Source organism: Rhea americana, unplaced genomic scaffold (genome assembly GCF_003343005.1).
Source record: "Rhea americana isolate MKP2758 unplaced genomic scaffold, rheAme1 scaffold_345, whole genome shotgun sequence".
NCBI lineage: Eukaryota > Metazoa > Chordata > Aves > Rheiformes > Rheidae > Rhea > Rhea americana.
The window spans coordinates 75,953-88,427 of NW_028186474.1; the positions used below are offsets into that span (position 1 = coordinate 75,953).

General features: G+C 43.8%; 1 protein-coding gene across 3 annotated transcripts in view; it reads right to left on the bottom strand.

The window, feature by feature from the left end:
• The window catches only part of RAD54L2 (RAD54 like 2), a 48,970-nt gene that overhangs the window by 9,835 nt on the left and 26,660 nt on the right, over window positions 1-12,475 (bottom strand). For all 3 annotated transcript variants that reach the window (XM_085311595.1, XM_085311593.1, XM_085311594.1), the window contains exons 3-15: window positions 11,838-11,977; window positions 10,310-10,441; window positions 9,284-9,516; window positions 8,403-8,585; window positions 7,992-8,125; window positions 6,501-6,697; window positions 5,410-5,752; window positions 4,346-4,523; window positions 3,454-3,705; window positions 2,694-2,812; window positions 2,283-2,398; window positions 1,173-1,272; window positions 621-826 (exon numbers count right to left, since the gene is read on the bottom strand). In XM_085311595.1, coding sequence (XP_085167721.1) covers window positions 621-826; window positions 1,173-1,272; window positions 2,283-2,398; window positions 2,694-2,812; window positions 3,454-3,705; window positions 4,346-4,523; window positions 5,410-5,752; window positions 6,501-6,697; window positions 7,992-8,125; window positions 8,403-8,585; window positions 9,284-9,516; window positions 10,310-10,441; window positions 11,838-11,977 — 2,333 coding nt within the window. The remainder of the gene's footprint in view (window positions 1-620; window positions 827-1,172; window positions 1,273-2,282; window positions 2,399-2,693; window positions 2,813-3,453; window positions 3,706-4,345; window positions 4,524-5,409; window positions 5,753-6,500; window positions 6,698-7,991; window positions 8,126-8,402; window positions 8,586-9,283; window positions 9,517-10,309; window positions 10,442-11,837; window positions 11,978-12,475) is intronic.

The window sequence follows — 12,475 nt, forward strand, 5'->3', positions numbered from 1 at the left end:
TTGGAATGAATTCCTTATTCTTGGCTCCTGAGTAGRCACTAACATGCAAAAATATCCATATATATTTTTATTTGTCTGTTTTCCTTGCTGCTGGGGAAATGGARGCACAGAGCCCAGTCTAAGACAAGCAAGGACATTAGGAGGAAATAGGATGACCACCTCCCAAACACCCAGTTTCTTGCAGCAATCACCAAGACTACGCAGACCTAGTGATACTTCCACTCTACTCTGTGCTGCTCTAACCYGCAGTGCAGGAGCCCAAACAAAACTGAACCTCCAGAAGCGGCAGACCTGGAGCTGCAGTGTGCAGCAGGGAAGCTAAATAGCACAGTGTGGGACTGGCAGCACAACCCTGCTGCAGGATGTTGACTCTACAGCCCCTACTGCTCTGCCCTCCTCATCTTACAGGCTTTCATATCACTGTCAATTCATAAACATCAAACATTGCCCTAAGACAATGTGACACTGTCACTTTAGCTGCTTAGTTTTCCAATCTTCTTTTTCTTCTTCTTCTTCTTCTTCTCCTTCTTCAAAAAAAAAGGCATTATGAAAATCATAGAAACAGGACTAAGAGTTAAAAGCAGGGAAAGCCAAGAGCTGAGTGCTGTGTTCACACTTACCTGACATGCCTTGCTTGGAGATCTGACGGTCGTAGATCTTCTTCTCGAGCGTGTAATCAGAAACYAGCCTGTAAATGTGGCATGGCTTCTTCTGTCCGTAGCGGTACACTCGGCACACGGCTTGGGCGTCATGGCAYGGGTTCCAAGAAGCGTCAAACACCACCACTCTGTTTGCTCCAATGAGGTTGACACCCAAACACCCAGCACTGCAAATTAAAGATATRTTTTCACTTTTTGCCTTGGCCAATTTTCAAAGCTTTTAGGCAGAGGAAGCCATCACAGCCAAGAGTCCGTGGTGTGTCTATGCAAAGTTCCCTTCAGTCATACGGGAAACTTCAAAATGATTTCTGGTTTCCAAGACTGATACTAACTATCTGTAGAAGACTAGGGCTAAAATCCTACATCCATGGAGAATTCAGATGCAGATCGCACTATTGTCCCATAGACTTGAGAGCAAACAAGTCCAAAGGGAGCTCAGAGCTGAAAACCTACGTGCATACACAACATCAGTGTGAGCCCCTCTGTGGCACCTGTCTGCTCCAGGCAACTTACCGTGTGGACAGCAAGAAGAGCCAGACAGACGTGTTGCTTGGGTCATTGAACTGGTTAATCAGGCGTTCCCTTTCCGAGGCAGAGGTGCTGCCATCCAGTCCTGAGAAGGAATTTAAGGACAGATTTAAAAGCTCCGTAGGAGGGTTCCCATCAGAACTAATCCACTTGCCAGACACAGAGCTTTGTCACTAGTTCCCAACCCCTTTTGGATTCCCTTCAAGTCTTGCATTCCAGGACCTCGGCTGGCTACTCCACATCCCCTGTTTGTCCAATCAGGCAGGTGCAACAGCGCCAGCCAGGTTGGCTCTGTCCGACCGAAAGATCAAGCAAAACATTACTCGAGCTTGGCAAGGCCAAGAATGGGAGTGCAACGACACACCTAGCATGTTAAGGCTCCATATTAGGCCAGACAGACAGCAAGCAAGAACAGAAAGCCCAAAGGCCTCCAGTACTCTAGAAGCTTGAAAAAAACAGGTGAAAGCAAAGTGTGCAAGCCTTTGGCAAAACCCCACAGACTGGATCTCAGTAGAGAGAGAAATAGTCTAAAGGAGCGCAGGGGGCGGCATGTTTCTGTTCCTGGGCAGCAGCTTACTTATGCCCTTCTACAAATCCAGGAACTATATGCACCCCGCCTCTCAGTCCTGGCCCATAAAGCAACCACACAAAGTGACAACACAAACTAGAACAAGCGTTAAAGCTGCAGAAGCTTGGAGAAAGGAATTCACAGCCCCCAACTAGTAAAACTATTCCACAGTGACTCTAATTTGGRAAGCAAGATCTATAAAATGGCCAAGCAGGAAGCAAAAAATGTCTTTTACAGCTTTAAAAAGCACCAGYGAGCAAGTGAGATGGCAAAAAATGTCTATCATCTTCTAAGATGTCAGAAAGACCACTGAGAAATTATCAATTAGTTGCAATCAAACTAACGCCATTTTCCTGAGCAACTAAAGTAAGATCAGTCTGAAAGACTTCATCAGAAGAATGTTTTAAAAGAAGAGCAGCTGCACATCCAGGAAAATTATAGGAAGACAGTGTACATTTCCAGGAATTAATCCATCACACAGGATCAAACAGCATCGCACCAAAAGAGGGAGGACAGACTGTACTCACTGTAATAGTTGATGTTTCGGACCCAGTTGTGAACTCCACCATCTGAGCCTGGAGGACTTGGCATTGGTCTCTTTGCCAAAAACTCCTCAATGACAGATAAGGTGGACAAGCTCTGGCTGTAAAACCAAGATCTCTGTTTAGGAGAAAGTCCCAGCAGCAAAACTGGAATATCACAACTCCTCTTTAACCATGCTAGCATTACAAGCTGCCAAACCCTGCCCGCTACAGCACACCTCTTGTTATTAAACTTGATAGGGGAAGGAAGTATAAAATCCATGGAAGAAAACCAGGATCCAGTTCCACAAAGGAGAAAAGGGGAACTGCCGCACAATTCATTCTATGTAACAATCTCCTAGTATGTGCTTCCATTTCTCCAGATCCAATAGGACCAATGATTGACACTTCTCTTACCTGAAAACCAAGATCTTGTCTCCAAGCTTCACACTCTCCTCCACTAAGTGGAACAGTAACACCATCTTGGGTGAGTTCTCCAAGACTCCTGTCTGGTAATCACACAAGATGTCTTTGGCCTACCGAGAAACGGGAGACTATTACAGGTGGAGTTGCTCATTCCCCGTTTAGTTCAACAATCCTGTCTCAAGGTGAAAGAAATAAGTCATTGCATAGAGGTTACATACGTCCAGTCAGGTCCAGCTGACAATGTTATGCTTAACTACTGCTGCTACTTGCTATTCCAGAAGCTCCAAATGACAAACTTCTTGTAGTAGGGCTAAATGAGCATCCTCTTGATCCCTCTCCTGACTCTCTCTTCTCTCTGTTATCTCAAGATTGTTCTTCCAGGACACTAGATTTGTCACCATCTTATATATACTAAACTTCAGCCAAACACTTCTTTAGAATAAGAAAGCCCACAGACTTTTTGGCCAGATGAAAACAATTTACAAGAGTGCYACCTGCATTCCAGCCCCACGAGAGTCCCAAAACACCCACTCAGAGCCTTGCAGACATGCTGATGAAGATGCTAACAAGAAACAGCTCTGCGGCAGAGAAAACGGATAAGAAACCTCCAACTCTTAAACCTAAAGAGTTTTTCCTTTACTCTTCTTCAGAAAACTGCCCAGACAAGAAGTACAGTGTTTGAGAGAGTATGTATCTAGCCTGTGTTTACTATAACTCTCCAAATGAGGAGTTTTCCAGTAGTGATACTCACCCACTCATAAGTAACAACCTGATTCGCTCTCTCCTGAAAAGGGTTGAAGCCAACGCTCTGCAGAAACTTGCTATTGGTAGCTTCTCCAACTGGTGATGCCAAAGCATTACTTTCTGTTTTGACTTTAATTCCCTGAGGCTGGCAGCGGGAATTAGTACTTGCTGTGCCAAGGTCATCTACATCCAAATCCTGCTCGTTTGCCAGATTCTCCTTTTGAAGAGCTTCATACAACACATCTGGGTGGTTCCAGATCTGAAAGAGTAAGAAAAATAATGGTTAGGCCTGTGCTGGCCTGCTGCCTGACAAGGTGTGTGGACTGAAAGCCTCCACAGCTATCTGAAGGAAAGAATTAATATTTCAATCATCTAATCACCATCTCCACAATGAATTTTTGGGGACTGTAGAGAAAGCTGGTCTGCATTAAGATACTGAAAATAGAAAACATGATTCTACCATGACATAAGGTATGAACCATAGTAACCAAGGCTCTTCATGATTCTAAAATTGTCAAATTCATTCCTTGAAAACAACTCAGAAGGTCACCGTGCATCTCCACACACAAATGCAGAGGAAGCTGCTACTTTGCATTGTAGCAGGTGAATGACTAAGGTATCAGCCCAATATTCAGATCTACTGGTTTAGATGATGGCTTCACTGCAGGTTTCTTGTGTGAATATGAACAAGTCATTTAACACCCCTGCACCCCAGTTCTGAATTGATGGGGACAACAACAGGTTGGACCATTGCAGGCAACTTTGTGGAGAGTTCTCTTTTGCTTAAGACGTAAGCAAACGTCTGGCTAACCACACTTTTTTTCTGTTGTTTTAATTAACATTCCTGCCTTTTTTCTCACGTATTGCAATATTCCTTTGCATCTCTTGTCAAAGCCTACCTTACAACAGACGCAGAAAGCTTTGAGTGGGTTCAATCCCAGCCAGCCGCTGTTGCCTGCATCGCGGAACCGGTTCATGAACTCCGTATAAAGGGCTCGCTGGATCTTTGATAAACGTACCAAAATTACATGTTCTTCCTTAGAGGGGAGCTGAACTTTTAACACATTGTGGCCTCGCCTGTGGAGGCAATAAAGCAAGATAAATAGAGGGAAGGGAATTTCTCAATCTGGTCTCTCTGTGGCTGCCTGCAAAGTAAGACTTCCTGCCCACCTAGCTGTAAGGAGAAGGATGTCTAGTTGCATGCTTCTTTAATGCGCGGCATTCATGAGATACAGCCACCATAGTCAAAAAAACAGTAACAGTAAGCACAGTTAGAGAGATCTCAAAAATTACAATCTCCTACTACAGGTCACAGTGTTAAGAAGAGTAGTGAAAGACTTGCTTTCCGTGACAGCTGAAAAACAGAATTAAGAACTAAGTCACTGGTAGAGCTAAAAACAGACCTAAGACACTCTGACCAAAATCACTCATCCAGCATCTCAGGATCCTTCTCTGAGAAACAAAGCTGATTTCTCTCATCAGGGTGGCCAAGGGGCTGTCACTCTTCATAAGTGAGAGTTAGTAAAATACTTTCAAATCCTTGAGTAGAAGTTGTCAAAAGAGTGCACATCCAAATTAGCTATTAAGACATCAAAATAAATCCGAGTTCTGGTGCAGTTAGAGGTGCTGTTCTTCATTACCTGGATGTACAGTACCAAAGGAAATGAACTTTATTTCTAGTCCAAAGGCAAAACAGAACCATAAAGATCACTCTTCATCTGACAGACCAAACAAGACAGATCTGAGACAAATATGGAGCTGCTAACCCAAGAATCTCTTCTGTGGTTTTCTCTATATGCTTAAGATCCTTCCACAAAGAAGAATAAGGTACCTGTACAGAACTCAAGCCCAAGAAGGCAGCATGATTAGCTGTACTGCATAAACTCAGCAACCAACCAGGCTAATCTGAGATAAAGGGGCTGTTTGCACCAAGTAGACTAGCAAGAACTCACTGTGGACTCACCGTTGCACAAAGCCCTCCAGTAGGCTATGCAGCACATGACTGCGATACCTCATGAGACGGACGTCTTGAGGGGTGCTGTCAATACACTGCCCATTCAGGATGGGGCGCTCAAACATGTTGCTGAATTCCTGCCGCGAGCCTAGAAAGTCAGGTCGGACAAAGTCTACCATGCACCAATACTCAATAAGGTTGTTCTGAAGCGGGTAGCCAGTCAGCACCACTCGGCGGCGGGAGCGGATGTTCTTCAGGGCCTGCGAAGTGCTGGCATGGCAGTTCTTTATCCGGTGCCCCTCATCACAAATGACCACATCTGGGCCAGGGCGAGACAAAGCCTTTTCAATCCCTGAGGACAAGGAACAAGAAGCATTAGTTTGAGACAAAGTTCTGCCTTTACATGGTCATCAACTTCAGAAAAGGAAAAAGAAGTGTAGTTCTAAAGGCAAAAAGCAATACCTATTGGTGGCAGAGACCAAGGCTGATTCAAGGAACCGGATGTGATTAGATACGAGCTCCCATTGAACACAATGTTGTAATGACCAGATTCCTGCTCACGGCCTATGCTGGAGCAAGTTGGGCATCTTGCATCAGATCCTATTAGTAAACCTCACATAGACAAATCCCCAACTTCAACATATTGTCTTTCTTGCTTGTCTTACTTACTGCTCTTACTTGCAGCCATTGCAAGAAATAAAAAAGACTGAACTGAAACTAAACAGCCTTCTGTCTCCTAAGAGTCAAATTTGCTGAGCAAGGCCTGGTCACATCAGGGATGCTGAAAGCTAGCAAGTTATTTTAGACTTGTTCTGATACTGAGGACTTCAGTTTCCAGGTAAACATACTGAAGAGACCTGACAGCACCCAGAATGCAAGCAGAAAGCAGGTGATCATAAATACATCCACTATGGTAACAGCTTCCTGACAACACTGCCTGCGTACAACAAAGTAACCATTCTCAGCAGCTAAGAGTGACTATCATTCACTCTATCAGCTCATAGAAATAAGCAGTTACAAGTTGTTTCTCTGTGCTGCCAGAGTTGGTAGAGCTGGAGCTGGACAACAGAAGCACATTCTCTTGAAGACTGCACTCCCACCTTTCAGAAGCTCTTGCTGCCGATCTTCCTCATCCAAGTCAATAATAACTGGGCCAGCTTGTTTCTTTGTTTTCTTCTTCCTGCCAGTGGCAAAGGACTTCTTCAGTGAGAGGAGACGGTACATCTCATATCCCATCAGCAGCACACCACCCTCTATCACCCAGTCATTCACCACCTTTGCACGTGCGGCTGTTGTCCTGCAAAAAGAAAAAGAAAAAAAAGGGGGGGGGGGAAGAACTGTAAGTTGTTTTTTTTTCAGCTTCAGTTGCAATCACTGCCGCTGGATTGGAGCCAACTGAAGAAAAGGACCTGTTCAATTAATTAAAGCTCTTTCTGGCATCATATCAGACAGAGAAATACAATGAAGCTCTTTTTAGGAGACAATCTGGTAAAGAGGAGAAGAAAAAAGCCTTTCAGCGTGCTGTGGGCAGCAGGGCTAAGAACGGCAAATCATACAGGAACTGAGCTGCAGAAGCCTGTCCTCTGAAACCTTATCAAACTTGAGAGCATCCTTTTAAGAGAGCTGTTGAGAAGATAGCCTCTGCAAAACACATTTTCAGAACGAGCTAATGTATATAGCAGTGCTCTTCTACTAGTTACCCATTGCTGTCTCTTCCAGTGCAAGTGTCCCTCAATTATTCCTTCCCTGCTAGCCTTCTCAGAATTGGTTCTGCTAAAGACATTGTCCTCCCTCAGCTCTCCCAGAGCACAAACAGATCCCATCCAACAGTAAACACGGCCAGAGCAGCATCAGCAGATTTGGCGTACATTCCACTACAAGGTGAGGTCCTCAACACGTAAGCGTATGACCATGGCTGACGAACTGTGAGTTTCCCAAGATTGCTACACTATCCTGATCTATGCAAGACAGATGACCAGGAAAGAAGCAGAGATCCACAAGCCAAGAATATACTCCACATCAGGATGTAAATGCAATCACTGATCTCTCCTTTCTAGACAAGGAAGCTTGTCATAACTTCCCAGGATCCCTCAAGGGCAACACAATTCACAGAGACTCACAGTGTTGGGGTAGAGGAATCCCTAAGTATGTGAAAATTTTAAAGAAAAAGAAAACATTCAAAATACAAGGGATGGTACAAGAGGCATATGCCTCAGGAGCCCCAGGACTCTGATGGGATTAGCAATGTACCCCTAAAAACAAACCATGGCACTTCTGCTGGTCTTTACAGAAGTAGCTCTTCCTCTGGTCACTGGGTTCTTGCCCTCAGAAAACATGGAAGAACAGAAAGGCAAGTCAGCAGTGTGAGAAGAAAATACAAGATATATATAGAGAGCAAAAGAGACAATAAATCTCTCCCAGGTACCAAAATACTCCCCAAAGGAGAGAACATGCAACAAATGCAGAGTGAAAAGGATCTGGGAGTCCAGGGCACAGAATAAGCCAAAACTTAAAAATCTGAAAAAGCGATTTTGGTAACAGTTCCACAAGAAGCAGTCTAAGAGCGCAAAAGGACTTTTACTGGTACCTACTTGTGTTCATCATTCAGGATGTGGACTTTGAAGGTGCGAGGCTGGACTTCTTTGGAGTTATAATCAGCAGGAAGGTTTTCAGGTGCTGGGAGCCACATGTTGAATTCTGCTAACCAGTTTTGGAGCGTATTCACCTGAAAAAGTTAGCCATGGAGGGATTGAAAACCCAGTTAATTCAGTCACTCAGGATTTTAAAAGCAGAAATGAGAGCAGAGAATGCCACTAAGCTGTGCCCAGAAGGGGCAGACCACAGCATGCAAACTCAGGGACAAAAGGAATGAAGTGAGGAGAGGAGGGGTTCAGGGTATGACTGAGCTTGCTGGAAGACAGGACACCAATCAACCTTCTCTACAAAAAGGAAGAAGTGCTGCAAGGAAGCTGATCAGTCAGCCCTTCACATGGGCTACTTACAGGTACAATGGCAAGAACAGTCTTTGCCTCTGTGTGCCGAAAAAGTACATCCAAGAAAGAGATGACCTGTATGGTCTTGCCCAGGCCCATGCTATGTGCTAAAATACACCCAAACCCGCTGCTGGTTTTAAATCTCTCCAAGGACTCCACCAAGTTGTCATACAGGAATCTGATTCCACCAATCTAAGAGAGAAAAATAAAACAGGTGTTAAAAAGGTGGGAGAAAACAACAAAATGAGCATGTATTTACAGAGTGTCAAACATATTAGGATTCTATAAACCCTGAAAATATAAAGGGGACATTTCAAGTTCACTGCAGTATTTTAAGCTAGGCAGGACTCAGAAGGACACTATTTTTAGATACTCATAAAACTTTCTGAGAAGATGATACCAGTAAATCTCACATTCATTTGGAGCCAAAGAATTTGAGTTGGGGTTGGTTAGTCTGTTTATTAATATAATTTGCTTTTTAAGATGCTCATCTGAACATGTAAGGAAAGCATTCCTGTCTGTCCTTCCCAGGTATCACCACACCATCCATCACTAGGCCACCCAACTAAGAAACTTCTTGGGCATCGCAATGAACTCTAATCCTTCTAAAAAAATGTTGTCTTTGAGAGTTGAAGGAATTCAGTTACAAATAGAGCCAGAAACAAGGAAAACTCTCTCATTTCTCCACCTTTTGATCAAGTGTGGGTATGGGCTCTTGAAATAAGAGTTAAGGACTCTGACTATCACATCACAACAATAGCCAAAGATACACTTTATCCACAAGAGCCACCACAACCAAATTGGYCATAGAGTTCACCAAAGAAGTTCTGCTCAGATCACAAACCAAGCTTGGCTGAACACCTTGCATTTCCAAGCCTAACATAGCCCACCTGATGAGGTTTTACTGCATGTGCAAGCTGGGGAGCCAGAAAAATGTCCTCCTCATTTGGTGGATGGTTGATGTTGACAATGACTTGCCCCAGAGCATCTGACTGATTTAAGGCATCATTCACATGAGAGCCACTGCTCTCTTCACTGCCATCCTCCTCCCCTTCATTGCCAGAATCGCTGCTGTCTACAATCTGGAGGGCATCGTCCTCTCCTGAACTCAACTCGATCACCTCTATAAAGTAACCAAAACAGGAGAGAACAACGGCAAAGGTCAGACTGACCTTAGGGTCTATCACACATGGAAAAAACTTGCATCAAAGCAAAATAAGGCTACCACATTTTGCAATTCCCTGTTACATGTTACACTGCCCTGATGACCTGTTCTGTACAAGCAGGCAGAACACAGGCACACACATCAGGCTGCTCAGGCCAGCATATAAAAGCATGAGTCGGAGAACATGAATTGGGGCTGATCCAAACAGAACAAGAGGCAGTTTCTCCAAGTGTTTTATGTTTTTTCCCGTGTGTCCTCCCCTACTGCCCAAATAGAGTCATGCATTTTATCTGCCGATATGCTGCTCTAAAGACCACCAAGGAAACCAGGCACAAGCACTCTTTTGGAGTGGTAGAAAGGAGCCAGGTTAGCTATATCTGGGACACAAAAAACAATTTCAATTGCAGATTTCAGATGCTTTTTTTTTTTTCTCCTTTTTTCTCCCACAGCAAATGATGCCACATCTTATGTAAAGGTTCTTTAGCAGAGCACTGAGCAAGATGAAGTGTATTTAAAAAACAGAAATGAACACAAGTTTGCAAGACTGCCTGCCAGGCCAGGTTAGAAATGTCAGTTTAGGAGTTCACGGCCAGAACTAGCCATATACTTGGAAACCACTAAGCCTAACAAATCAGAAGTTATTCACTAATGGTGTGTGTGACTAGATAAAATCGGCAGAAAAAAAATGTCTCTCGGGGTTGAACAAACAGCACGTTGTGAGAAGAGCAGGGCTAGGCAATTGGTCACTTACCATCTTTAATGCTATTTTTCCCTTTAGCATCATCTTCGCTGCCACTGCTGGTACTATCTAGGCAGATCACTTCCTCGGCCAGGACCTGAGGGGGGAGCTGGGTAGCCTCTGCTGTTCTGAAAACGATGTCCTCTACAAACATGACAATAAGTAATTCATAGTAATGGGGAAGGAGACAAAACTGTTCAGAAACCCAGACAGTATTTCCTTCCACTTTTGCTCCAATAATTTAGCCCTGGAATTTTCCATAACAGACTCTCACTGTCTAAAATACTGCTATGACTCAGCTTCCTGGGTCACAATCTCCCTCTTTCTCAATATGCCTAAACAATAGCCCATTGCTCACGGCACCCTCTGTACTGTATACCCTGGCTGGGGCACATTCACCATGGACATGCTAAAGCCCATTTTTTTTGTTGTTGTGTTGTTGCTGGCTTAGAAGTAAAAAGGTTTCCTTTTTCTTCATTCCACTTCTGTTTTCCATCCAGTAGAGAAAGCACCAATTGCAGAAGCGATGATAACTGCCCTTTGTTAGCAGGGACACTGTAATAATTATATGCCACATATCATAAACAACTTTTGCTGATCAAGACCATTTTTTTTATATGTTTAAGCATTGCCATGTGGGGAAGAGAGGCTAGCTYAACAGGGCCAAATAAGCACAGCTGCAGTGACTCAGCAAGCAACCACATTCTTCTGTGGCTGCAACCTACTTCTCAACAGTTAAAGTGTTTTAAATAGCTTTTACTCTATTTTTCATATGCAAAAAACTTTTAAAACACTAGCACTTAAAGCAAAATACTCATTTTCTCAAGAGGTAGAGCTAACTTAAGAACACCTTGCCCCCTGACACAACTCCATACTGCACTTCTCTGCCCCCACACCAGTCCGTGAGGCTGTGCTACCAAATGAATCATTGAAACGATGCAGATTAAAAGACAATACAAGATGACATATTATGGAACTATTCCCTGAGATAAGGCTAACTGCCAGGATCTGGGAGCACCCCCTTCATAGGAAGGGAGGGTGATGCATAACCATGTACACTGCTTGCTACTTTTTCACTCATTTAAACACGAAAAAAAGGAAACAGCTACATCATGAAATTTGTACACTCCATCTGTTGTTCCAGCATCACCAGTACCAGACTCGTGCACTACCAGACCATCCAAAATACAAATATGATCTGGCTGACGGACACAGCATTTCTGTTAAGTCAGTTTGTTTAAGTTTCTACCTTGGCTATGGAAAGGCAAGAGAGACCTGTTCCAGCATTCCGCTTTCACAAAATTATCTCATCAAAATATCTTCAAAAGTCATCTGATATCTTCCACCACGCAGCTGCTGCATTTTGATTCAGACCTGGCTCTGACATGGAATTTGCTACACTACCGAGCTGCATCTGACACTTGCGTTTCAAACCTAAGGACGCACACTTCAGAGTGCAAGGGCAACATGGAGAACTACCTTCTCCACTCAGCTCCTAGCTTTAAAAGTCTTACTTTAAGTGGCATCTCCCAGTGCTTACCAGGAAGAAACTCTATGGGTACAGTAGGAATAGTGGCTGGATAATCCTTGCGCTGCTGCTCTAGCCTTTTCCTTCTCTCCAACTCTTCCTGCTGGGCTGCTTTTGTCACAGCTTCCAGTTGGTCCTCACGCAACAGCTTTCTGAACATACAAGCAAACAGAGAAATAGTTTGGTTATACTCAAATGATCTCTTCCAAACAACTGGGATGGCTGGATCGCTGGTCTGAAAGAAGACTGACAAGCTCCAGGTACAGCTTGCAGTACCAGCTACACAGACCAGGAACATCATAGCCAAAAGCTACAGACAAATTCTACAACTATGTCAAGACTATGTTTCTCAACTACATGTACTGCTACTAGTACTCAAGAAAAAGACAGAAGTTTGACATAAGCAAAATACTGCATGAGTGAAAAAGGTGACTGGGTAAGTAAAGTAGGTCATCACAGAGGAGTCCTATCTGAAAGGATGTTATTTATTGCTATGGAGTTTATAAACAGAAAAGCACGAAGTGATGCAAGGAAGCTGTGTGAGGAGAAAAGGCATCAATTCTGACCCCAAAAGTCATCACTTGGATTTTCCTCTGCCCCAATCTTCAGGAACCAGGAATTCTCACAGCTTTAAAACAATCATCTCAAAT